Source organism: Syngnathus floridae, chromosome 20 (genome assembly GCF_059516105.1).
Source record: "Syngnathus floridae isolate MCC-2025c chromosome 20, RoL_Sflo_1.0, whole genome shotgun sequence".
NCBI lineage: Eukaryota > Metazoa > Chordata > Actinopteri > Syngnathiformes > Syngnathidae > Syngnathus > Syngnathus floridae.
In genome coordinates this window covers 8,631,714-8,655,691 of record NC_142432.1, presented here as the reverse complement: position 1 = coordinate 8,655,691, position 23,978 = coordinate 8,631,714, and the positions used below count along the sequence as shown (strand labels likewise).

The following is a 23,978-nucleotide window of genomic DNA, read 5'->3' as shown; positions in this document are numbered from 1 at the left end:
GAAAGATGACTAAAAAAAAAAAAAAAAAATAGAGGGGGGGGGGGGAGATATTTGAGTGCCAAGCAGGCAGAAGAAGTGGTCGGTCGGCATCATTTGACGTGGTTTCTCAATACGGCCAAAGGAGGAAGAGGAGGGACGGAAGAACAAACAAAGAAGAGTGTGAGAAAATCCTGGAATCAAACGAGCCACCCGCCAAGGATGTGTTTTTATGAATACCGTATTTGCCGGTGTATAAGTCGACTCGGTGTATAAGTCGACCCCCTAAAATTCAACGGAAATTTACGATTTTATGATATATCCTTTGTATAATTCGAGCTCAATTGTTGCATTATATTAAACTTCAAAATTCAATCAGAAATATGCGAAATTTATTGACGAAATGTGTTCAAATTCCGGGAGGCCGTGCACACGCGCCAAGTGGCCGGAAATAGCTCCCGCCAAGCGGATCGGCTCTTTATAAGCACCGCGGAGGAGATCGCAGAGCCTCATTCGACTTCCAGCAGCCGACGAGCTCGCGCACGCCGCCCGGCACCAACGGGAGGCCGTGCGCACGCGCCAAGTGGCCGGGAATAGCTCCCGCCAAGCGGATCGGCACTTTATAAGCACCGCGGAGGAGATCGCGGAGCCTCATTCGACTTCCAGCAGCCGGCGAGCTCGCGCACGCCGCCCGGCACAGCCGGGAGGTCGTGCGCACGCGCCGGGTGGCCAAAAATAGCTCCGGCCGGCGGATGGGCACTTTATAAGCACCGCGGATGAAATCGCGGAGCCTCATTCGACTTCCAGCGGGCCGCGCACTCGCGCACGCCATCCGGTTCAAATTTTCTAAGTGCCAACGGCTCTTGCGCCATAAAGAGTCCGCCTCGGCTGGCTCCCCATGTCGGCCAGAACAAGTGAAAATTCGGCCTCTTCCCCTGGAAGTCCGGCCAAGTTTGGCGAATATTTTCTAAGTGCCAACGACTCAACCGCCGTAAAGTGTCCGCCTCGGCTGGTTCCCCATGTCGGCCACCACAAGTGAAAATTCGGCCTCTTCCCCTGGAAGTCCGGCCAAGTTTGGCGAATATTTTCTAAGTGCCAACGACTCAACCGCCGTAAAGTGTCCGCCTCGGCTGGTTCCTCCGGTCGGCCAGAACAAGTGAAAATTCGGCCTCTTCCCCTGGAAGTCTGGCCAAGTTTGGCGAATATTTAGTTATTGTCGTTGCTTGACGCGCGATGACTCGCACATTCGCTCAATACCCAGTACTTCCCCCTAGCAGTCATCGTCGCTGCCTGGCTATCGATGTCCGTTATTGAGGTGAGAATATTTGAAATTGTTGCTGAGGATGCGTGTTAATGCGACGAACGCTTTATAATGATTCAGTTTCTCGCTGTTTGATGAGCCTGACGGACGCACACCCACGCACAATGAGATGCATGAGAAACGGCCTTGGTTACAATCACATTTGAAGCGATGAATACGAAGTTAAATTTTATGACTCGGTGTATAAGTCGAGGTCGATTTTTTTCGGTCGATTTTGGATCAAAAAAGGTCGACCAATACACCGGCAAATACGGTATGTGCTTTTCCGTCAATGTCCGGTGAAGTCTTCCCTCCCAAACTTTGATTCTATTTAACAAGCTGGATAGCAGAAGTGATGGCTATCTGGTCTGTGTTGTTTCTGATGGATAGTGCAGGTGGGTAAGATGATGTGATCCTTTCAGCGTCACTCAACGATATGGCGCTGATGCAGCGTGGATAACAGGGAGGATGTTATAGATCTGAAAAGTTAATATCCGTTTCCTTCTATGTCTGACCTGAATTTGAGATTCTTTGGATTTTGGACGACTGCTGTCCATATGCAACCAAACCTCAAATACACTAAAAGATGAAAAAATAAAGTCCCTTTATAGTGGTTTGGGCAATAACTCATGTTGAAAGAATCGTAGAGTGTGACCACCATCAAAATTTGTCATGTCTAAACTAATTTCCAATTATTTTGCTTTACTAAATTCAACAGCCAAGAGCGTTGTAACTCCTAACTGATGCTGAAAGATGGAAATTCTCTTGGCACCTGCCTGTTACATTTGTAGTGTTTATTGAATGACAACGCTGCACTTTTCTACTGGCAGGGCCCCGGCCTGCCATAAACAATTTATTATTATCCAAGCTAATGAGAGCAACTTTTTTTTTCTCTATTACGCTGGCTTCTGGAGCTATGTCAGATGTCAACAAAATAAAAACAAAATGTAGGTCACTGTACCAGAGATAGTTTGGATTTTTTTTTTTTTAAACACACAAAATATACAGTTTATATAGTAATGGTAAGTGGACATTAACATTTATTTATTTATTTTTATTTTTTTTTCAAATTTATTTTCTGGTGTGACGCAAAGTGATGTCTGTTTCATGGAAAACTTTTTTTTGGGCTACATTTAGACTGTAGTGAGTTTAGACCACAGACACGCTTACCGTATTTGCCGGTGTATAGGTCGACTCGGTGTATAAGTCGACCCCCTAAAATTCGACGGAAATTTACGATTTTATGATATATCCTTTGTATAAGTCGAGCTCAATTGTTGCATTATATTAAACTTCAAAATTCAATCAGAAATATGCGAAATTTATTGACGAAATGTGTTCAAATTCCGGGAGGCCGTGCGCATGCGCAGTGGCCGGAAATAACTCCAGCCGAGCGGATCGGCTGTTTATAAGCACCGCGGAGGAGATCGCGGAGCCTCATTCGACTTCCAGCGGCCGGCGAGCTCGCGCACGCCGCCCGGCACCAACGGGAGGCCGGAAATAGCTCCAAGCCGAGCGGATCGGCACTTTATAAGCACCGCGGAGGAGATCGCGGAGCCTCATTCGACTTCCAGAGGCCAGCGCACTCGCGCACGCCGCCCGGCACATCCGGGAGGCCGTGCGCACGCGCCAAGTGGCCGAAAATAGCCCCCGCCGAGCGAATCGGCTGTTTATAAGCACCGCGGAGGAGATCGCGGAGCCTCATTCGACTTCCAGCGGCCGGCGAGCTCGCGCACCCGCCCGGCACATCCGGGAGGCCGTGCGCACGCGCCAAGTGGCCGAAAATAGCCCCCGCCGAGCGGATCGGCTGTTTATAAGCACCGCGGAGGAGATCGCGGAGCCTCATTCGACTTCCAGCGGCCGGCGAGCTCGCGCACCCACCCGGCACATCCGGGAGGCCGTGCGCACGCACCAAGTGGCCGAAAATAGCCCCCGCCGAGCGGATCGGCTGCTTATAAGCACCGCGGAGGAGATCGCGGAGCCTCATTCGACTTCCAGCGGGCCGCGCACTCGCGCACGCCGCCCGGTTCAAATTTTCTAAGTGCAACGCACAATGAGATGCATGAGAAACGGCCTTGGTTACCATCACATTTGAAGCGATGAATACGAAGTTAAATTTTATGACTTGGTGTATAAGTCGAGGTCGATTTTTTTCGGTCGATTTTGGATTGAAAAAGGTCGACCAATACACCGGCAAATACGGTAAATGCTTTACAAAAACTGTTTGTGTTTCATTCAGATTCAGGTTCATTACACTCCCTGATACGAAACATCCTCTCGATGAAACGTATACAGCGTCGCCTGCATGTTTCAATTGCAGCCTGGCTCGTATTCCGACGTGTTTATTACCCCACATTAATGCAAGGAGGGATTCACGGAGCAAGATTGAACCCTGATGTCAATAATGCAGATTAAGGCTCGTACATTCAGGGAACAAGACGGGCTCGAATTTAACACACGCGCGCGCAGGCTTATCCCGACTCTTTAATTCCAGAAGGTGTGAAGCGAAGGGTATCTAACGCTATTCCAAACGGACAATAAGGAGGAAGACTTCGATGGTTTCAGCGCACAGGAGGAAGATGAAGACGGCTCTTTTTTTACTTCCATTTTTTTTTACATCCATTTTTTCATTGATTTTCATATTATGTATTACTTGTGCCCTCTCTGCATCCATTACAACCTGGTGATCCTGAAAGGGGGATCCTTCCATCTGTGGTCCCTTCTCAAGGTTTCTCATTTTCCCCTGGCAGGGTTTTTCTGAGTTTTTCCTTGCCCTTTTGGGAGCTTAAGATCAGGGGATGCTTTGAGAATAATTGTCAATTTTTGGCTATGTGAAGCCCTTTGAGACTGTTTGTGATTTAGGGCTATACAAATAAACTTGACTTGACTTGACTTTTACTGGTATGTTTTTTTTAACCAGCCCTGTTAGTGCTGTGCTACCGTGTTGCTGCTGTGTTACCGCCGCGTCTCAGTGACTTTGCTGTGTTACTTCCGTGTTGCTGCGGTATTACTGCCGCGTCACAGGCAATGTTTGGAAATAAATGTTAAGGTATGTTATTAAAGCTTTAAAAAAACTTTCTGTGTCCAGTCTTTCTTTGCTAATAACTCGCGTGCACACTTCCGCGATGCTGCGGTACTACTGCTGCGTCACAGGCAATATTTAGAAAGACATGTTCAAGTATGTTATTAAAACGTTAAAAAGGCTTTCTATGTACTGTCTTTCTTTGTAAAAAACTCGTGTGCACGTGCGGTTTACAGTCCGGTGCGGCTTATGTAAGAAAAAAACTGAAATGTCCCTGAATTTTAGCTGGTGCGGTTTATAATCCGGTGCGGTTTATAGTCCGGAAATTACGGTACTCAGTAGTACGGAAGCGGCGCACTCCGCACTCTATTTCATCTATCAGTGCCGAATTTCGAGCGTAGGCTGTGACGTCAGTATTCTCGTAATTCGCGCGCTGAGCTTTCAGATACAGTTTTACGCTAATGCCACCCACAAACCTTCCCCTGGAATCCTTCCATTAAAATGAGTGGCCCGAAGAAAAGAAAGGTGGACACTGAGTGCCGAATGTTAAAAAAGAGTGGACAATTTGGCTCGACCTACGTGTGTGAGAAGACGTTCAGCCACATGAACGTCAACAAAGCCCGTCACAGATCTAGGTTAATGGACCGACACCTCGGCTCTATCCTAAGAATTACCACAACAAATTTTACTCCAGACTATGATGCACTAACAAAAAAGCGAAACCAGCAATACTATTGATTTCTTTATTACTTTATTTAGATGTATTCTTTCACTGATTCTTCAAGATGATGTATTTGGTCAGAATGTTTGCCGTTGGATGTGCTTTCGCCTCATTAGATAAACATACTTCATAAATCTGACCTGCAGGAGCTGAAGTGATGGAAAATGTTATTCATCATAACAGTGTCGTATTTAATAAGAATCACTGATAGTAGTTTTTTGGTGAAATATTTGTTTAATGCTGTTAATAAATTCATTCGTTTTCAAAAAGTTTTTTTAATATCCATGCTTTAGTATCTACTAAAAGTAAAAACCTTTTATGCAATGACCTTTACATGTCATTTATATTACTTCACACAAACACTACATCCATCTGCTCCTGGTTCGGCCCCCCGGTCAAAATTTAGAACCCAATTCGGCCCGCAAGTCAAAAAGTTTGCCCACCCCTGGTCTGGAGTGTGGTTAATTTATGAAGCTTACCTGGAAGCCCTGGATCCGAGCCAGGTACTCCAGCTGCTGTGCAGGTTGTACCGACACACCGCAGTCACCGCAGGGACTTGTGGCCTTTCCTGGCAACGCGGCGGCGGCGTCTGCCATGGGCGACTGGCCGTTTAGCAGCAGCTCCCGTGCCATGGTGGCTGTTGGGCTGGGAACAGGGCATGGACTGCAGAAGTAGGGCGTGTGTCCCGGAGGTAGCGGGCTGCCGCAGGGCGTCATGTCTTTGGAGGGCATGTAGTTCATGGAGCCACCGCTGCCCTTGGAACCCGGGGAACTGCCTCCCTGCTTTCTGCTGGCTTCCATCTCCTGGTAGACATCAGGACTGAGGTGGAGGAGACCTTTCTGGGCTGAAAAGGTTGAGAGGGATGTTGTTTAGTAAATACATTTTCAAAAGTGAATGATATTAACCAGGGCTGTGGACTCGGACTCGGGGACTCGGTCAGACTCGGTCATTTTTGCCGGACTCGGACTCGGGGACTTGGACTCGTTCGGACTCGGTCATTTTTGCCGGACTCGGACTCGGTGCTGATTTTGACCGAGTCCACCGAGTCCGACAATAAAAAAAAAATACGTTCTATTTTATTTTCATCATGCTGCTGAGAATGTGCGTAGGAATACTGTCCACAGCCCTGCTTACGATCAATGCGGCCACGTTGAGTTGCACTTAGGCTCATGTTTACATTATGTACCAATGTCAAGGATGATTATGTCACCCAGCTTATATCATTATTTTGATTTTGATCTAAATTAGCCTTGAATAAAGACTAAGCAGTCACATGAATTAACAGAAAAAATGAACAGCCGGACTCGGACTCGGCGGACTCAGTGCAAAAATCCGACCGAGTCCACAGCCCTGATATTAACACTGCTAAGTCTCTATTGCTGAGTCTTTAGACATTAACAAAATGAAAGCGGACAGAAAAGTGAAGGACGACCCAGAGTTTAATCAGGAAGTGAAATTTCATACATGAACTGCTGAAATGACAGCCATACAACTTCATTCACACGTGTGTGTGTGTGTGTGTGTGCGCGCGCGTGTCTGTGTGTGTCTGTGTGTGCGTGTGGCTTGGCTTCCAAAGTGTCATTCCATCACTTTGTGTGGTTTGGCAGCGGCGAGCTGGAGCGATGCATCCGCTGGGATGTGAGTGCAGCTTCTTTCTCACTCAGAAACGCAAACACAGACACATCAACCAACATCAACACGACAAGCGGGATTGCATCAGTGATGAGAAACAGCACAGTCGGCCGCCTGGAATCATGTCTCGCTTTGAACACAGCGGGGGGGAAGAACCGGGAAGCGGTTTGCTTCACGAGCCCTCGGCGGAATTGGAAGCACTTCAAGAGCCCGACGTTTTCAGGTTGTCCTGCGAGCCGTTTTCGGTGGCCCAAAGAAACGGCATGTGGGAAGATCGCTCTGACATCATTGCCCTGTAATGGCTGTGACAGTTGGACTGAGGAAACGGGGCAGGCCGCTTTCGTCACTTTGCGACTTGGATTCAAGCGCGAGACTCAACTTGGTGCAATGATAAAAGCGAAGGAACAAGTTTTTGGACGGGAGACGAGCTGGGTGTGGAGGCGTGGATGTGAAAAGCATGCCGAGCCTCCTCAATTCATCCAAGGTCACCAGAGACAGGAGGACCAGCTGTGTTCATGTGTGTGTTTGCGCTTGTTTGTGTGTGTGCGCAGACCAACAGCTGGGAAGAAAGTGCTGGAGCGAGCGCATGACTGACAGCACACTTCCTGTTTGACTTACGGCAGCCATCACACACATGCAGACGAGTGAGCGAGAGAGAGATTTGCACACTTGCACTTCACTTGGAGCTTTCTGGGAATCCAGACGCCCATGTTAACAAGCTAAGTGGGCATTGAAGGCCGCGATGAAACCCAGGCGCTATTACTCATACGAGAACAATCTCCAACACGTCAGTCGTGACACAACCTCCGCTGCTTGAGCCTTTTTTTTTCCTCAGTGAGGAGGGCAATTGGAATTCACGCAAAAAATTCAGCTTTGCAGCGTTGGTCGTAAAAAAAAAAAGAAAGATTCAGGCCAACATGACATCAGCAGTGGACAAAGAGTATTACATGCATGGGGCTGGGGTTTTGCTGCAAGTTTCCAGGCAGTTTCGGAGAGGGTCCGCCCATGTTGGGCGTCCGGCGGGCCAGGGGGAGCGCTGGAGGGAAGCCAGAGCCAAGCATGAGACTGATCGAAAACAGATAGGGCCAGAGCCCGCCGCTATAAATCACCCCGGCTGAGCGAGACCTTCGCACAGTTCACACATGCACACAATGCGCCGACGCACACAATGCGCCGACACACACATGCACAGCAGGAAATGAAATGTGGCAACTCCGCTGAAAAGCCCGGCTGCAGGACCCATGGGAATAGACGAGAGAAAAATCACTTCTCGTACTAGTCTTTCTTTTAACGCTCCCTTCCAGTCCGTATGGCGCTGTTAGTCGCGCCGCGACGTCCCGCAGGCCGCAAACATAAACAATGAGCTGCGCGTAAAAATTGATAAATCTAAAGAAATAGCCCATTTAAGATTTATCATCATGTCGGGAGGCGTGGATTTGAGAGGAGGTATCGTTGGGTCAACAGAGTTGGGTTAAATGTCTAAATCCTTGTGCACTGCCGATCGTGACCACAAACAAATTTTTTTTTTCATTGAGTGGTAAATGTTTGTTCAACAAATATTCCAAACGTCTCGGGCGGGCTGTGTGGTTTGGTCGACCATAATAGGCAAATTAGCAAGAGACTTAAGCCTGACAATGAGTAAGGGGCAAATTATGAATGGGAACGGCGAGCTAGATGAGGGGAATTTTTGCACGAGGCTTCACTCTAGATTTCTAATTGGGCCAAATCACAAACACGAATGTGATGAATGCGCAATGTAATGTGCTTGTGTATTTGTGTCAGGGCATGGCACTCAATTGGATCTGGATGATGACAGCGCATTGCAATTTAAAATACGGATTTGTTTGTTGTCTATGCCGCATCATATGGGCTATTTTTATTTCTCCAGCTGCTGGCATTTAAGTTAACTACTTGTTGCTGTTTGCATACACTTCACGGAGGGGAACTGTAAGCAAAAAAATAAATAAATAATAAAAATAAAACAATATAAAGCAGCTGTACAGATGCAACACATTTTAACTGTGGTTGACTTCAAAGTTCCAGACTTTGGTATTTTTGTTATTTTGTCTACAGTTGTTTTGAAACGTCGCCTTGAGTAGTAACTCGTCGATGGAATTTCCATCCACGGCCCGCATCATCTTGTGGTATGCGTCCCGAGTGCACGTACAGGATGATGTGAATGTGCGCTAATCCTGAGTGAAATGTGATGTTTTGTGCACACGGGGAGGCGGCGGGGGGACTCCCCAGAGGGCCTCCATGTACAGGCCCTGTAAGCCTGAGTGAATGGGCCCCAATTCGCAGGCTCCCCACGAGGGACGCACGGCCGATTAAACTGACAGTCAAGATGCCCATTGACCAGTCACAGAGATTAAACGCCGGGCCTTCTCGCCGACTAAAACCACCTGGGGACGGGAGGAGGCGGAGAAGGAAATGGAAAGAGGGACATGCCGATACTCACTGTTACTCGTCGCTTCGGTAAAAGGCCCCTTTTGTCCATTCCAGCCTTTGTCGTCAAACTGCGGTGATGCGGCGGGGAAATGGGGAGGGAGGGGGGTGCAAAGTAAGAGAGATGTATTCTTCAACAGACAGCTTTTTCCACGCATGTCAGACAAGTTCCTTCCTACTGTTTGGACCACAAAGAGACGCTCACATGCGAGAACGCTTAAGGAGCCTAGTGTCTGTCTATTTAAGTGGGTGTGTGGGGGGTGTTGTCAATGTTGAGCGCCCTCAAAGGCTCCTATTCAGCGCCACCGCTGTGGATCTATGCAGATACAAACTCGCACCGTCACAAACACACATGTATGTGGCAACCAGCCCGAGCGACGGTTGGGATGAGAATTAGATGAATTTACATACAGTATGTGTCATATACTTGATGTTCCTAATAATTTGATTGTGTTGTGTTACGCATGTATCAATTTATGACGAAAAGTACCTCTGTTGGATTTGGAGGGAGCGTAGAAGCTTTGTATCCCAGCTGCAGCAGCATCGCCTCAGCAGCATTCCGTTTGGCCACCTTTTTGTTCGGCCCAGTTCCCGTGGAAACCTCGTTGTTTACCTTCACCTGCGTAACAAATGCGCGCAAACATTCACAATGGCTGCGAGGCGTCACTTTATCACAAGTCGGACCCAAATTTTCGCTTTTGACATTTTCGGTCACTTTCGGTTTCCATATCGCCGACTGAGCCAGCCACATAATTTACACTTTTCAAAAAAAAAAAAAAAAAAAAAAAAAAAGGAAAAGTGAAGATAAGTGTTTGTTTTTCAGCGATCCCGAAACATTAAATCTGTCGAGTAAAAATGTAAGCAGATATTTCCAAGAGACTATCAGATGTCATTATGTTATGCAAACAGACAATTACGCTATACAAATAACGTGAACGCGGCCGGAGCCTGTTCAGGCTTCAGTGCGCTTACTCAAAGCGTTCTGACATGCTCGTTAACGTCCTCGTTTAAACGCATCGTACGGGCTACGAGCGAGCCATAGTACTGTATTTTCAGCTCTATTAGGCACACTTAAAAACTTAAAATTTACTCCAAAAACCACAGTGCGCCTTATAATACAGAGCGCCTTTATATATTGATCAATTGATGAATTTGTTGATCCATACTGGTTGTACACAGCGCTCTGCCAAAATGTTTCAGTACGTTTTAGTACGACTAGTAAATTACAAGGTCACATCGCTTTCCAGCATTACGGCAACCATGGTCAGGGGGCGTCACTAAATAGCTGTTGTACCCGCGAGGCTATTTCATTTCAAAATAGGCTGTTCCGTTAATGTTTTCGAGTACGTTTACAGATCAATATCCAACGGAATCATAAATAAGCAGCACCAATGTGTTAAATCAGTCTTTAGTCGGTTCCGATCACTTTTATGGGAGAGTGTTTGAGAAACGTTTACAGGGGGCTGCCATGACACTTTGCTGAGGCTCATGGGAGTCTGAGAGTTGAGGCTCATGGGAGTTTGCGGGTGGCTAATGCTATAATGATAGCTGCTAAACGCACGAGGCTATTTCATCTCAAAATAGGCTGCTCCATTAATGTTTTGAGTAAATTTACGGATCGATATGGAAGGGAAACATACGTAAGCAGTACCGATGTGTTAGATCGAACTTTAGTCAGTTCTGATCATTTTATAGGAGATAGTTTGAGAAACGCGATTGTTTACAGGGGGCTGCCACGACACTTTGCTGAGGCTCATGGGAGTCTGTGAGCTGAGGCTCATGGGAGTTTGCGGATGGCTAATGCTATAATGATAGCTGCTTTACGCACGAAGCTATTTCATCTCAAAATAGGCTATTCCGTTAATGTTTCGAGTAAATTTACGGATCGATATGGAAGGGAAACATAAGTAAGCAATGTGTTAGATCGAAATTTAGTCAGTTCCGATCATTTTATAGGAGATAGTTTGAGAAACGCGATTGTTTACAGAGGGCTCATCGGTTATTGGCTGGTGGATGCATACCGCAACCCTAGTCAACCTGTTTGTTGCAGTATAGCTTCTATTTTATGCGCCTTTTAATCCGCTGTGCCTTATATATGAAATAATTTCTAAAATAAAAAAAATCAATGAGGGTGCGCCTTATAATCCAGTACGCCGTTTGGTGCGAAAAATACGGTAAATGACATGTAAACGCAATAATTCTTCAAAAAATAAACACAATCAGTCTATTGGAGGCACTTCAGACGAGGTGAAACATTTTCTTTTCCTTTCTGCGAGTCGCGGTTAAAACGCTACAAAAGAGACGTAAACAGACACCCGCTCCACTCCCTGTGACAGAGAACAATGAAGAAACTTAAGAAGAGAGTGAGCGGGCGACACAAAAGAACGCCACATACATTCACAGGGCCTCATGTGCGGAGAAAAGAGAACAGTTTGACGCTCTGTTGCACTTACAAGAGAAGGACCAGACAAATAAATAACAATAATGATCATAAAAATAATAATGATAATGACAATAATACTATATGCGACTTGATGTGTTTTGTCATTATGTACCTGCATGATGAATTCCCTGCGTCGAGGCATCCCCCTCTCCGATAGCAGCAAATACTCAGGCTCTTTCTCCTTCTTGGCCTGCTGGATCTGGGCCAGGCGGCTGATGGGGTTCATGCCCTGGCCATAGTCCGGTCCCGTCTAGAGGACCAAATGACAGGAGCGTGGGATACGTACGTAAGTAAAAATAAAATAATTGCCCATCCACTCAGGCTGGAGTACTACCTTGAGGATGGTCTTAGTGCGTTTCTTGTAATGTGTTTTGGGTTTTTCCACAACGGGGATGAAGGGCAGCTTCTTCAGGTCCTGCAAAACGGACAGCGCGGCCCGCTTCTTGGACAGCTTTTTGCTGTTGCCTTCGCCCTCGGCTGAGAATTCCCCAACGGTGACGCGGGTCAGGAAGCTTTTCATGTGCGGGGGTCCACTCTCCTTCAACACCTATAGCATGTACACAAGCGCAAAGAGAGTTCCGCAAATGAAAATGTTGATTTGGTTCCAAATGTTTTTTCCCCCGGACTGATACACGAAACAGGCTTGTGCGTCTTGCATATGTGTACACAGAGGCTTCCGCGGATCCATGTGCACGCGTGTTTTGGTCATGGTGTGTCTGTGTGTGTGTGTATTGGGAAGCGTGTGCAGCACACTCTGCAAGCGGCTACACCAGGTGGTCTAAAACATCTGCTCTCAATGGTCACAGTGCTACCCGCCCATATACTCATGTTATTCATATACAAGACACACACATGCACAGGCACTGACGTACAAGAACACATTAAGAATAACATGCTCCTAGATGACGGTCTCTCGTGATGAGGGCTCAGTTTCCTTCCTCTAGCCTCTGGTCACCTGGGAGACCTAAAACAAACACCGGCTGGCGTTAGGTCATGCTTCTGCAATCACATCTACTTCCTGTGAAGTACCAGAGCTGGGTTTGTGTGTGTGTGTGTGTGTGTGTGTGTGTGTGTGTGTGTGTGTATGTGTGTGTGTGCGCGCGTGCGTGCGTGCGAGCGAGCGAGCGAGAGAGAGAGAGTGTGGCTCTAAAACATTTAAGGAAAACAAACAAAAAAGAAGTGAGAATTAAGTTGAACACTCTAGCACAGTTCACCTAATCAGTGTTGTTTAGTTTTTTTTCAAGCAGTGTTCATTAACCGGGATGCCAACAGCTCCTTAATCAGAGCACAATTTGTGGCGTTCACAGTGCAAATTGTTGCAATCAAACAAAACTGCAAACGGCTAATTTCAACCCAGTGAACTGATTAAAAGCGATAAGTGGAACCATGAGCATTTCTCGGATAGTTGACACAACAACACAGCACAGCGCAGAACAGCACAGACTAATTCTACGCCATTACAGGAATTGAGGCATAATGTCCCAATTATTGCCCATTCAATAAGTAAGTGCATGTTGTTTGTTTTTGGTTAAGAAAATAAAATGACGCTAATGGTGGCCGTGGCACCAGTTCGACGTGCAAATGGAAGGAATGGTCAAGACTAAATTCTCCAAAAGTAAGATTAAAAAAAAAAAAAAAATTCTTCAATTCGGACTCAATGTGGTTATACTTAACAAAATACCTCTCATATCTATTCTAAACGGCGTGACTGCCAAGCACTCGAGAGCATGGGCAGTCTGTGCTTTCTATCAGTTTTTTTTTCTTCCTGTCAGCATTCTTGTACAATGAATACACTTTATATAAAGAAGCATGTTGCACAGAGAGACCTTGGAGTACAAAACTAATGATTTAAGAAATACATGTAATTGTTTCTAGCACACGCTCTGGCGAAGCGAGGATTTCTTTTTCCGTGGAAAAACGTTTTTTACAAACCCCTACATGTCTTCAGAAAACACTGAAACATTTATTACATGTTCCCTTTGGAGGACTGGGGGAAAAACATGATCTGGCATGGCGCCTAGAGGGATCCTAACATATTTCAGAGGTGGCCAGTGACACTCATTTTTAAGTCACACTTGCAAATTTCTAACAGAATGTAGGCCAGCCCGAGCTCCTCAGGTACAATAGAAGAGAAATACGGCATGGATAGGAAGCTAAAACAAAAGTAAGGGTCCGGCAGAATGAAGAAAGACTCTTTTGTGTGATGACTGGTGGATGGACAAGCCGGGGGTGGTGGGGGGGGGGGGGGGGTGTAGCTTCTCGTAAGATGGGTGGTTCTTGGCTAAGTCTCGCTACTCTTGTGTCCCTCTTTGGAAAAAAAGCGCATCCAATCCAACAAACAAGCTGTGATTTATAGATCGGGTTCCCCTTTGATGCCGACATCTGCTTGATATTGCCTGACAGGAGGATTAAATGAGCCAACTGGCTCGGAGGGTGGCGGCGACCCTCATCGTCGCGGAGGGATGGGAAAGCAGGCGCTGGCTAGCGGTGACGCACGGCTAATTTTGCGAGGGAAGGAATGAGATGTGAAAACATGGCCACTGCTGTGAGAGGTCTGCACCTGAAAGATGACCAGGGACACTGAAGATGTGAAAAATGAATTGTGCCGCCTTTCTGTGTTCTTCAGGCAACTGAATGCGACTCAAGGCGTGAAAATGAAAATTCCACACAGTGACAGATAATGAATCACACCAACACGGATTTAGCCATCCTTGTGTATTAATAGCAATTCCGGGAAGAACGTCTATGTCATGGTCTGATGAGCAAATGTGTTTCCAACAAAAAAAAAAAAAAACGGGCAGGCGACAGGAGGGCTGGCCAGGATAACTTTCCTAACTCATTAGCAGGAAACACCAAAGAATTTGGTGTTGCTTCCTTCCCTCCTTATCACCTATATAACCATCGCTTTCCCAACTTCTCCATCAAGGTCTGAGGAGGGGAAAGGAGAGATTCGATGGCAGCAGGAAGGGAGGAGGCATGCAAAATACACCGAGCCTCTCTTGTTTTTGGCACCTCGAAGTGTTGAGGAGAATGGGCGATGAGGGACAGCTTATTGTATACATCAGCTGAAATATGGTGAAAAGCCAAAGAGAACAGACCAAGCCGGTCGTTTGAGGACATCATTGATTTTTTTTTTTTTTCTTTTCATGGTCAGTCAAAGTCAAGAAGTCTTTCAAATCTCTACAAGAAACAAAACCTTGAGCATATCTTCTTACCTCAAAGTTGACAGTCAAGTTCCTCTTCAGGGCAATTTCATAGACCAGGCTGATTTCTGACTTGCTGGCATCAACGCCCTCCTCACTCTCCACCTTTTCTTCTAAATCCTAATGAAAGAATCAAGAAACAAACTTCGGAATCATCCGTGACTGTTGGAGAAGTGCGTCCAGCCATGTTGTAAAATTACAAATCGAGGAAGTGCAACGTCAGCCAAGTTATGATTCTCATTTGACGACTGGCTCACCGTATAGGAAAAGCACGGCTGTTTATCAACTCTTCATTCCCGTGAGACAAATTAATCACCGTGAAAATCGTGAAACATTTTCTCCAACGAGCAGAAATTAGATAACTGGAGTTTGTCAAGTGTATGTACTAGGTTGGTACGTGGGAATCGAATACTTGAGGGTCACTGGCAAAACAACAAATGCGTGACATTTATTTTTATTGTAAATAAATTCTGAATAGCTCAAAGGCTAACTCTAAACAAAATCCTTAAGTGCTGAAATGTGACTGACTAATATTTCAAACTTGGCAGATCATGCTATGTTTATGAACTCGCCTTTGATTTACTATTTAGTGAAAAAGTGAGCGCGCAAGTACAGACTCTTTTGGTGTCACGTAACGATTCATTCTGGGCACACATTGCTTTTTAAAGCATTTTGATATGAAATTTATTCTGCTTAGAAAACTGCAATTGGCAGAATGATGGATGCGCGAGTAAAACGGAATGATCGATCAGATCGGTGACCTTGCTGTGACAGATTACAAATGGATTTGACTTGAGTGCTTCTACTAAGATCAGCAAAAGTTCAGCAAGTGAAATGGAATGGAGCTTGAGATTTTTCTGATGATACCGCAGATGACAGTAAATTGTTACACTATAACAGCAAAAACAAAGATTTGAAGTCTTCTTACATGTTATTAATGTCATCACCATTATTGAGCTGAATTTAAAAAATATATATATTTTAATATTTTTTATTTATTTATTATTAATATTTCAATTTTTTATTAATTATTTTTATTTTATTTTAAACATATTATTTAAGAGCACTTATTGTTGCTCTCGAGGTGTCTGAGTTTTCACTGAGGACATTCCATGATGTTTTACTTGGGAGTCAAAGGCACAGATACTATTTACAAAAGCACCACAATGTGCAACAAAGTGCACAACAAGCCTCAGTAAAAGCGGAAGACAAAAGAGCTCATTTACGGATGCAACAACACGACGGGTCAAGCAAATAACCCAAGCAAAATGTAACAAAAGCCGAATTACTGGCAATTAGCAGGTTGTGAGCATCTGGGGTAAATTGATTTGCCGTACGAGACAATAGCACTTGGCAAATTCGCCTGGAGGGAAACGTAAAGGTGCCGACGCGCTGAGAGACAAAAAAAAAGGAGGTCAAAAGAAAATTAAAAGCAACCTGCGGTGGTCTTTCGGGGATGGGCTCATTGCGGAGGGCTTGGAGGGCCTTCATGGCAGCGCTGTGTCTGGCCGCTTGGCGAGTGCGCCCCTCCCCGATGAACTCGTGACTCCCCACGGAGAGCTGGACGTAGAAGATCTTGGGAATCGGGTAATGGTACCTGAGACACAAGTTCATCAAATTAGGAGTTGCTCATGTCCCCCACAAAGGAGAAGATCTTTGTCAAATTGAAAAACAAAAAGGAGGCTTGAACATTAGGAGGCAATCTAACCTATTTTATGTACCTGTAAAGATAAAAGGTCGCGCAACACATTCGGGTCAATTACGACACAATACCCCGTTGGCCAATCACTTAACTGATGTTTTACTTTTATTTCTCAGCTTAGGCTTGCCAAACAAAGCAAAGGGACACATATATCCTCTCTTCTTTCTTCTGATCCTCAACATAGATTTTGTTCTCTTTCATTGGGTCCGGACAGAGTGGGACTAAGCTGTCAGACGAGTGATAGAGTGGTCTACAAGTCCATGTGGTGAGCGCCCCCCCCCCCCACTGGGTCTGGGAAGGGGGTGGGGGTTGGGGTCTGCAGAAGGGAGGGAGGGCAAAGAAAGAGAAATAGTGGGAAAGCTAACAAGAGGTGGGAGGAATCCAAAGTTTTTAATATCCGTTTTGCCTGTCCTCTGCTTTCATACATGGCTGCTGACGTCATGTCATTCTCAGCCAAGTAGGACAGTCCAATCAAAGTTCACCATAAAGACAAGAGAATCACACGCTTGTCCTCCTGACTATCCTAATACATCTTTTTTTTGTTTTGTTAATATTCCGACTGTCTCCTTCATATATTTCCTGCAAAAACATTTTATCCTCAGAATGGCAGGAGGTCTTTTCCTCAGCCCGCAGACGTCAGTCCTTCCGTCCTTCCACATCCATCTGCTTTCAGCTCCTTCCCTGGGCGGAGACTTGCCTGGCCCTCGCACGTCAAGATCAGCCCCGGGGTCTCAGAGGATATGCCAAGTGCAACATGGGCTCGGGCCAACAGCGCCGAGCCGAGATGGAAGCAGCTGGGGCTAGAACATGGCGTACAGGTGCAAGGGAGGAAGAGATTGAGGGATTACGCGCAAAAATGAAAAACGGGACAGAAGGGGTGGGAGGCAAGACGAAAACAGAGAACGCAAGAGAAAGGGCTGGGGTGGAGGGCGATGGAAGGGGAGGCCGGTGGGAGACCCTAATCTACAACGTGGGAAAGCCAACGAGCCAAAAACACGGGAGAGCACAAGTTATGCACAGCGGAATCACGTGCGCAAGCAAATCACATCGCTGCCTGCTGGCTTGCTCTGCATGTATGTTATCAATTATTATTCATATTATTATTACTACAAAGCGGGAGTCTGGCCAGGACACCTGTAGGGAGGGTGGAGGGGAAAAAAAATGAAAATAATAATTTGAAAAAATGACGTGGGTGATGACGTGTGTGGGTATGACTCATGATTTCAGCATTTCACACTAGTGCGCACACTCGTGTTCAATCTTTGATCTCTCATAATTGAAAACGAGAGATATGGCCATTCAATTAATCCCGCAAATGACAAGGTTACATTTAGTCCGGGAGCAGTTTTTGATGCAGCAAGCTAACTTTCTATCTTTGAACACCACAGCGAATATTTAACAAGATCCAATGGCGAGGCCAAAGAGAGGAAATGCAACATGACATCCGGTGGCTTTCCACCAAAAAGACTCGTGGCCAACTTTCACTACAAACATGAATTCTACCGTGGCACCATTGCCTCCTCTCCAGTTGTATCGCTGTGTGGTGGGGTGGTAGCTGCACTGACTACAACATGAAGGTCCTGCAGCCCATAGTGACCACAGCTGGTAAGATTATGGTGCTTCACTCCCCTCCCTGAAGGACGTTTACAGCAAATTTTTCCCCATTCATTCTTAATGGCAGATTCAACATTTCACATTTACGTTGCTCCAGTTTGAAATTCACTTAATTCAACACATTCAAAACATATTGGGGACATTCCCAAACTTGCCAAATTCAAAAATTTCACGTTTTCACTTTTAAAATTTGCACAAAATTTTGCAAAATTTCACAAAATTTAGTTTTTCACTTCTAATTTCTACATTTTTCCACCGATTCAACTCATTCCAACTTTCAACTGTTCATCTTTTGCCTACCTATTCCACACCTTCCCACTTACCAAAATTTTCAATTTTGAAATTCACACCAAATTTTCCAAAAATTTAGTTTTTCCCTTCGAATTTCTACATTTTTCAACCGATTCAACCCATTCCAACTTTATTCACTTTGTTCACCTTATGCTTACCATGTTCACCCCCTTCACCCCCACTAACACGATGCTTTCACAATTCAACCTTTGACCCCAACTTCCAGATTGGTGGCCATCTTGGACTGACCCTGAAGTGCCCCAATGAACCCAGAATGAACTGGAAGTGACCCAAATCAAACTGGAAGTGACCCTAGATCAAACCGGAAGTGACCCCACATCAAACCGGAAGTGACCTTTTTAAACCGGAAGTGACCCCAAATAAACCGGAAGTGACACCAGCTAGACCAGAAGTACCTCTAATCAAACCGGAAGTGACCCAAATAGACCGGAAGTGACACAAATCAAACCGGAAGTGACCTTATTTCAACATTAAGTGCCCTAAATACTTACATTTGCGCTAACTTTTGCAAATTTTGTCCGGTTAAACCCGTTTCAACATTTTAACCCCAAAAGTGAACCTCCTGAAGCCATTTTTTTTCCTTTTGTTCCAAATTTCAATAAAAGTTGGCGCATTTTTTTTTCCTTTTAATTCCCATTCATTCTCTATTATGATTCAAGATTTGCTCTAACTTCTACATTTTTTAACCGATTCAACTCGTTTCAACTGTTCATCTTTTGCCGTCCTATTCCACAACAAAAGTTCTCTACAATTTTGTTTTTCTACTCTAATTTCTACATTTTTTAAACCAATTCAACCCATTCCAACTTTATTCACTTTTTTCACCTTATGCTTACCATATTCACCCCCTTGACCCCCACTTCCAGTGTGGCGGCCATCTTGGATTGACCCTGAAGTGCCCCCAATGAACCCAGAATGAACCGGAAGTGCCCCAAATCAAACCGGAAGTGACCTTAGGTAAACAGGAAGTGACCTCAGGTAAACCGGAAGTGACCCAAAATAAAACCGGAAGTGACCATTTTACACAGGAAGTGACCTTTTTAAACCGGAAGTGACCCCAAATAAACCGGAAGTGACCTCAGCTAGACCGGAAGTGCCTTTATTCAAACCGGAAGTGACCCAAATACATCGGAAGTGACCTAATTTCGACATTAAGTGCCCTGAATACCTACATTTGCGCTAACTTTTTCAAATTTTGTCCGATTACACCTGTTTCAACATTTTAATCCCAAAAGTGAACCTCCTGAAGCCGTTTAATTTCCTTTTGTTACAAATTTAAAAAAATTTTGGCGCAATTTTTTTTTCTTTTAATTCCCATTCATTGTCAATGAGGATTCAAGATTTTTCTACTCTAATTTCTACATTTCTCTACCGATTCAACCCATTCCAACTTTCAACTGTTCATCTTATGCCCACCTATTCCACAACTTCCAGCTTACCAAAAATTCCAAACTTTCAAATTTGAAATTCAACCAAATTCTCCAAAAATTTGTTTTTCTACTCTAATTTCTACATTTTTCAACCGATTCAACCCATTCCAACTTTCAACTCTTCATCTTTTTCCTACCTATTCCCCAAATTCCCACTTACCATAAATTCCACATTTTCAGATTTGAAATTCAACCAAATTCTCCAAAATTCCGAAATTCCACCAAATTCTCCGAAATTCTGTTTTTCACCTCTATTTTCTACATTTCTCAAGTAACTCTACTCGTTTCAACATCATTCGCCAACATTCCCCAAGAAGTTATTCATAGTCTTCGCCTTCACACGCAATTTCTCCAGAAATTGCAAATTCTAGTTTATGTTATTTGTTTATTTATTATGTATTCATCGCTCTTATTTATTCCTTGTTTGTGCTTCCTTGTTTTTACTTTTTGTGTTGTTTACTTGTATGTATATTGTGTACTATGTCTTGTCACCGTGGGATAGTGAGAAACGTAATTTCGATCTCTTTGTATGTCTTGGCATGTGAAGAAATTGACAATAAAGCAGACTTTGACTTTTGAATATACAGCCAGAACTGCGTAAATGGTGCTGCTTTGTGAGCAAAAGAGTGACAGAGCCTTTGTGGAGGGTTGGACAAAAAAAAAACTTGGACAGGCCTTGTTGTTCCTCCAGCTGCACTTTCTTCCAATGTCTTGCCAGACATGTACTTGTTTTCCCTCCCTCCCTCCTTCCTTCCCTCATACTTCATTCCCTGTGTCCATCATTAATTGATTTTCTTCCTTTTGGCTGCACGCAAGTGATAATGCACAAAATGCAGAATGATGTGATGTAAAAAAATGTGTCAAAAAGAAAAAAATGGCATTTGGATGTATAAATTCCAAGGACAATGGTCTACTCCATTAGGAAAAAGTGGATACTGTGACGAACCTTTGTATCGTGGCCAAAAAAAAAAAAAACAAAAAAAAAAAAAAAAAAAAAAACAAAGGCCAACACGCGCCGCATGAAAAGAAAAAATATTTTGAAGTGATTTTCTGGAATGACAGCACATCACTATTAACATAAATTAAAAAAAAAAATCCATTACTTTCTAATACAAGCATCTTTACCGAAAAACAGCGCACAACAGACTTGGCTTTAGTGGTTCCTTTCAAGCAGAGTGTCAGAACTGAGAGCAGCCATTGTTTCCGGTCACTGGGATTGTTGTGGTTTCAATTTTGAACACGAGATTAAAGCACCCTTGTACAAGTACTATAATCAGTCTCGGGGCCCTCCTTCCATGCTTGGCTCAGGAGAAATCAGAGCCCCCAATAAAATTACCCCTGGGCTCTCGTAATGGCTGACTAATGGTGACACATTGTGTATCACTTCCAAATATGAAAAATTTACAATAGTATTACTCAGAGGGAAGGGGCTAAAACAAAAGGAAAAAAAAAACGGATTTAGTTACTAGGTAGAAAAAAACCACATACGGAATAATTCACCATGTAAGTAATAGCAGCTGCTTGAAAATCATATTTGATGAACTCACTAAAAGCAGGTATTGCATAAAACGAAAATAACCATGAGAAAATGATTTTTCCAATGTGTGTGAAAAAACAGTTACCGTACTTTCCGGACTATTAGGCGCACCCAGAAACCTCAAATTTTCTCAAAAGCCGACAGTGCGCCTTATAGCCAGGTGCGCCTTATGTATGGAGCAAATTCCGGCCCGCGGGCCAAATGCGGCCCGCATCTAAATTCAAACTGGCCCGAAGCATTGTGTCATAAAATAAATCACAAGTGGCCTGCTGAAGACTATGAATCATGAATCAAAAAGACTATGGATCATTATTTTATAATCACTAAAGTAATTTGTTGCGTCTGAAGTTGAAATAAAAAAGATAACATGGAGAATGATTTGATTTGGATTAAAAATCTGACATGATGCAACCTGGCCTGTTTACTGCAGTCACAAACACCAATATCACCCTTCTTATTCATACAACAATAACAACAATAAAACAAACTTAATACATCTAATAAAAAATTCATTCAACTTTCATAAAATTGTTAATTTGTTATTTTAATCTTTAACTTTAACTTTTAAAGTTTACTGATCTATCTGACTGTTTTGTTTTATACTTATTAAAGTAAACTTTACATGTTTATTTTGTTTGTTGTGTGATATTAACATTATTGATATATTGTTATTGTTTTCACTATTTCAAGCTATTATACTGTGATTGCATTAATGATGCACCGTATAGTCCGGTGCACCTTATATATGGACAAAATTTTAAAATGGGCCATCTATTGAAGGTGCGCCTTATAGTCCGGTGCGCCTTATAGTCCGGAAAATGCGGTACATCGTGTGCATGTTCATGCCACATAGCATTAAAGAAGAACAACTAATTGGAATCTTTGTGCCCTTTGAGTGCCAACTTGACCGAATGAGAGAATAGCTGGCTGGAGATCGCTGGGTGGAAAAAACAGATGCTGCTGTCGTCCCCATTAAAAGTATTACGTTGTGACCTGCTGTTTTATGTTCATTGTCATTAAGAGGGATAATGAGTTCCTTTGTTTATAAAAAAAAAAAAAAAAAAAAAAAAGGACAGCAAACATCCTGGTGCTATTTTAAGCCTTTTTTTAATGCCTTGATAACGCCTTTCAAACTGATTGTTTGGGTTTGCTTTACATCGGTAGCTAACGGCTAATGTCGGTCTCGGTGTGTACCTCGCGCTATCAGACGTACGGAGACGAGTTATTACGGAAAGGAACTCGGGCTGACGTAGAGTCGTCCTCATCCGATGAGTTTCAAAGTGCGGAGCTGTGGACATGACTTACACAAACATGAAACTCGAGTCATCGCAACTCAATGGACATGAGACTGGCGACCACAAATCTGTGTTCCAAATGCTCCAGTCTCTTCAATAAAATATTTTTTAGGAGCTCACACCGATTTGTACAATTGTTTTGAGATACTAAAATGCTGGACGCCCAGTTGAGAAAATTGTCTCCCTTCGTTTGTGACGTGAAAACAGTAACGGCTTGCTCAGTACGTCAGCATGTTCACATGAGGAAATGTCACAGGGCAGCGAAACCCCAGACGTTCATTCCTCCATCTGACAAAAATCTTAGTGACATAACCAAATTAGGTGTGGGAGAGGGTGGGTGGTCAACATTTGCTCGGCCTTGCTCCTAAGGGGAGGCTGGGAAGGGTGCATGGGGGGTCATGCTGTCCCGACACCAAATTCCGACGGCGCACCGACTGGGGCAAAGAGGGGAGTAGGGCAACGGAAGTAAAAGTTGAGCAACTCAAAAAGAAGTTCAGGACAATGCCAGGGGCCCCAAACAAGCTTTCTGCTAGTTTGAAATATTCAATTACTTTTAGCCTTGGCTGACTCATAGGAATTGGGTGTTCCAAAGATAACACAATTCTCATAGATTATTCACAAGAACGTTTTGGCGTCATTTTTTGTTGTTAATGATTTTGACGGGATTTCCACACCGGTTGACTCACTTGAAAACTATAAGCGTCACGCAGAGGAGGACGTTCTCCGACGCCGTATTTGAGAATGGACAATGGGACGGTTAGTTCACCATGAAAGATCAAGCGCTGATGTTTAAAGTGGTCAGAAATTATTCACGAGCCCTCGGCCATAAATAAGATTCATTAAGACGCTGATAAATGCTCATTACATATTATCGCCACATTTTCTCATCAATGCACTTTCTGAATGAATCAATACGGGCGCTGGTGGTGATTAGAGCGCTGATGGATCAGAGCCAGGCTGGCCTTTTAATGAGAAGATTTTCCATCAACATGATTCCGGATCACTCTTATTCATCATAATAGGTAAGCACATGGGCATATGGAAACCTTCGTTTGGCCGCGGCGTCATTATGATGAGCGATTGCGGCTATGGCCTGTCACTCCGCCACGTCATCCGTCACCGGAGGAGGAGAACTCATATTCGCAAGGTCTCACTTTCATTAATCCCGCTGAAAGAAAGAGACCTCGTGAAAACATAAATGACCTTGTATGCTCTTTTTTTTTTTTTTTTTTTTTTAAAGATGACGTGCATCTCCTCAGGACCGCTTGAAAAGTGGAACAAAAGAGAATGAAGTGTGTCGCTTTCCGCATTTGAAATCGTCAGCGAGGGACAAAACGTTGGCAAAC

General features: G+C 44.3%; 1 protein-coding gene across 6 annotated transcripts in view; it reads right to left on the bottom strand.

The window, feature by feature from the left end:
- Positions 1-23,978, bottom strand: part of stau2 (staufen double-stranded RNA binding protein 2) — a 45,279-nt gene that overhangs the window by 15,551 nt on the left and 5,750 nt on the right. For 5 of the 6 annotated variants that reach the window (XM_088363905.1, XM_088363908.1, XM_088363907.1 and 2 more), the window contains exons 6-12: positions 16,180-16,339; positions 14,755-14,862; positions 11,874-12,086; positions 11,652-11,789; positions 9,587-9,715; positions 9,110-9,167; positions 5,499-5,863 (exon numbers count right to left, since the gene is read on the bottom strand). In XM_088363905.1, the coding sequence (XP_088220031.1) occupies positions 5,499-5,863; positions 9,110-9,167; positions 9,587-9,715; positions 11,652-11,789; positions 11,874-12,086; positions 14,755-14,862; positions 16,180-16,339 (1,171 nt within the window). Of the gene's footprint in view, positions 1-5,032; positions 5,169-5,498; positions 5,864-9,109; positions 9,168-9,586; positions 9,716-11,651; positions 11,790-11,873; positions 12,087-14,754; positions 14,863-16,179; positions 16,340-23,978 lie in introns of those variants that run through there. The other variant, XM_088363911.1, reaches the window with a different exon arrangement.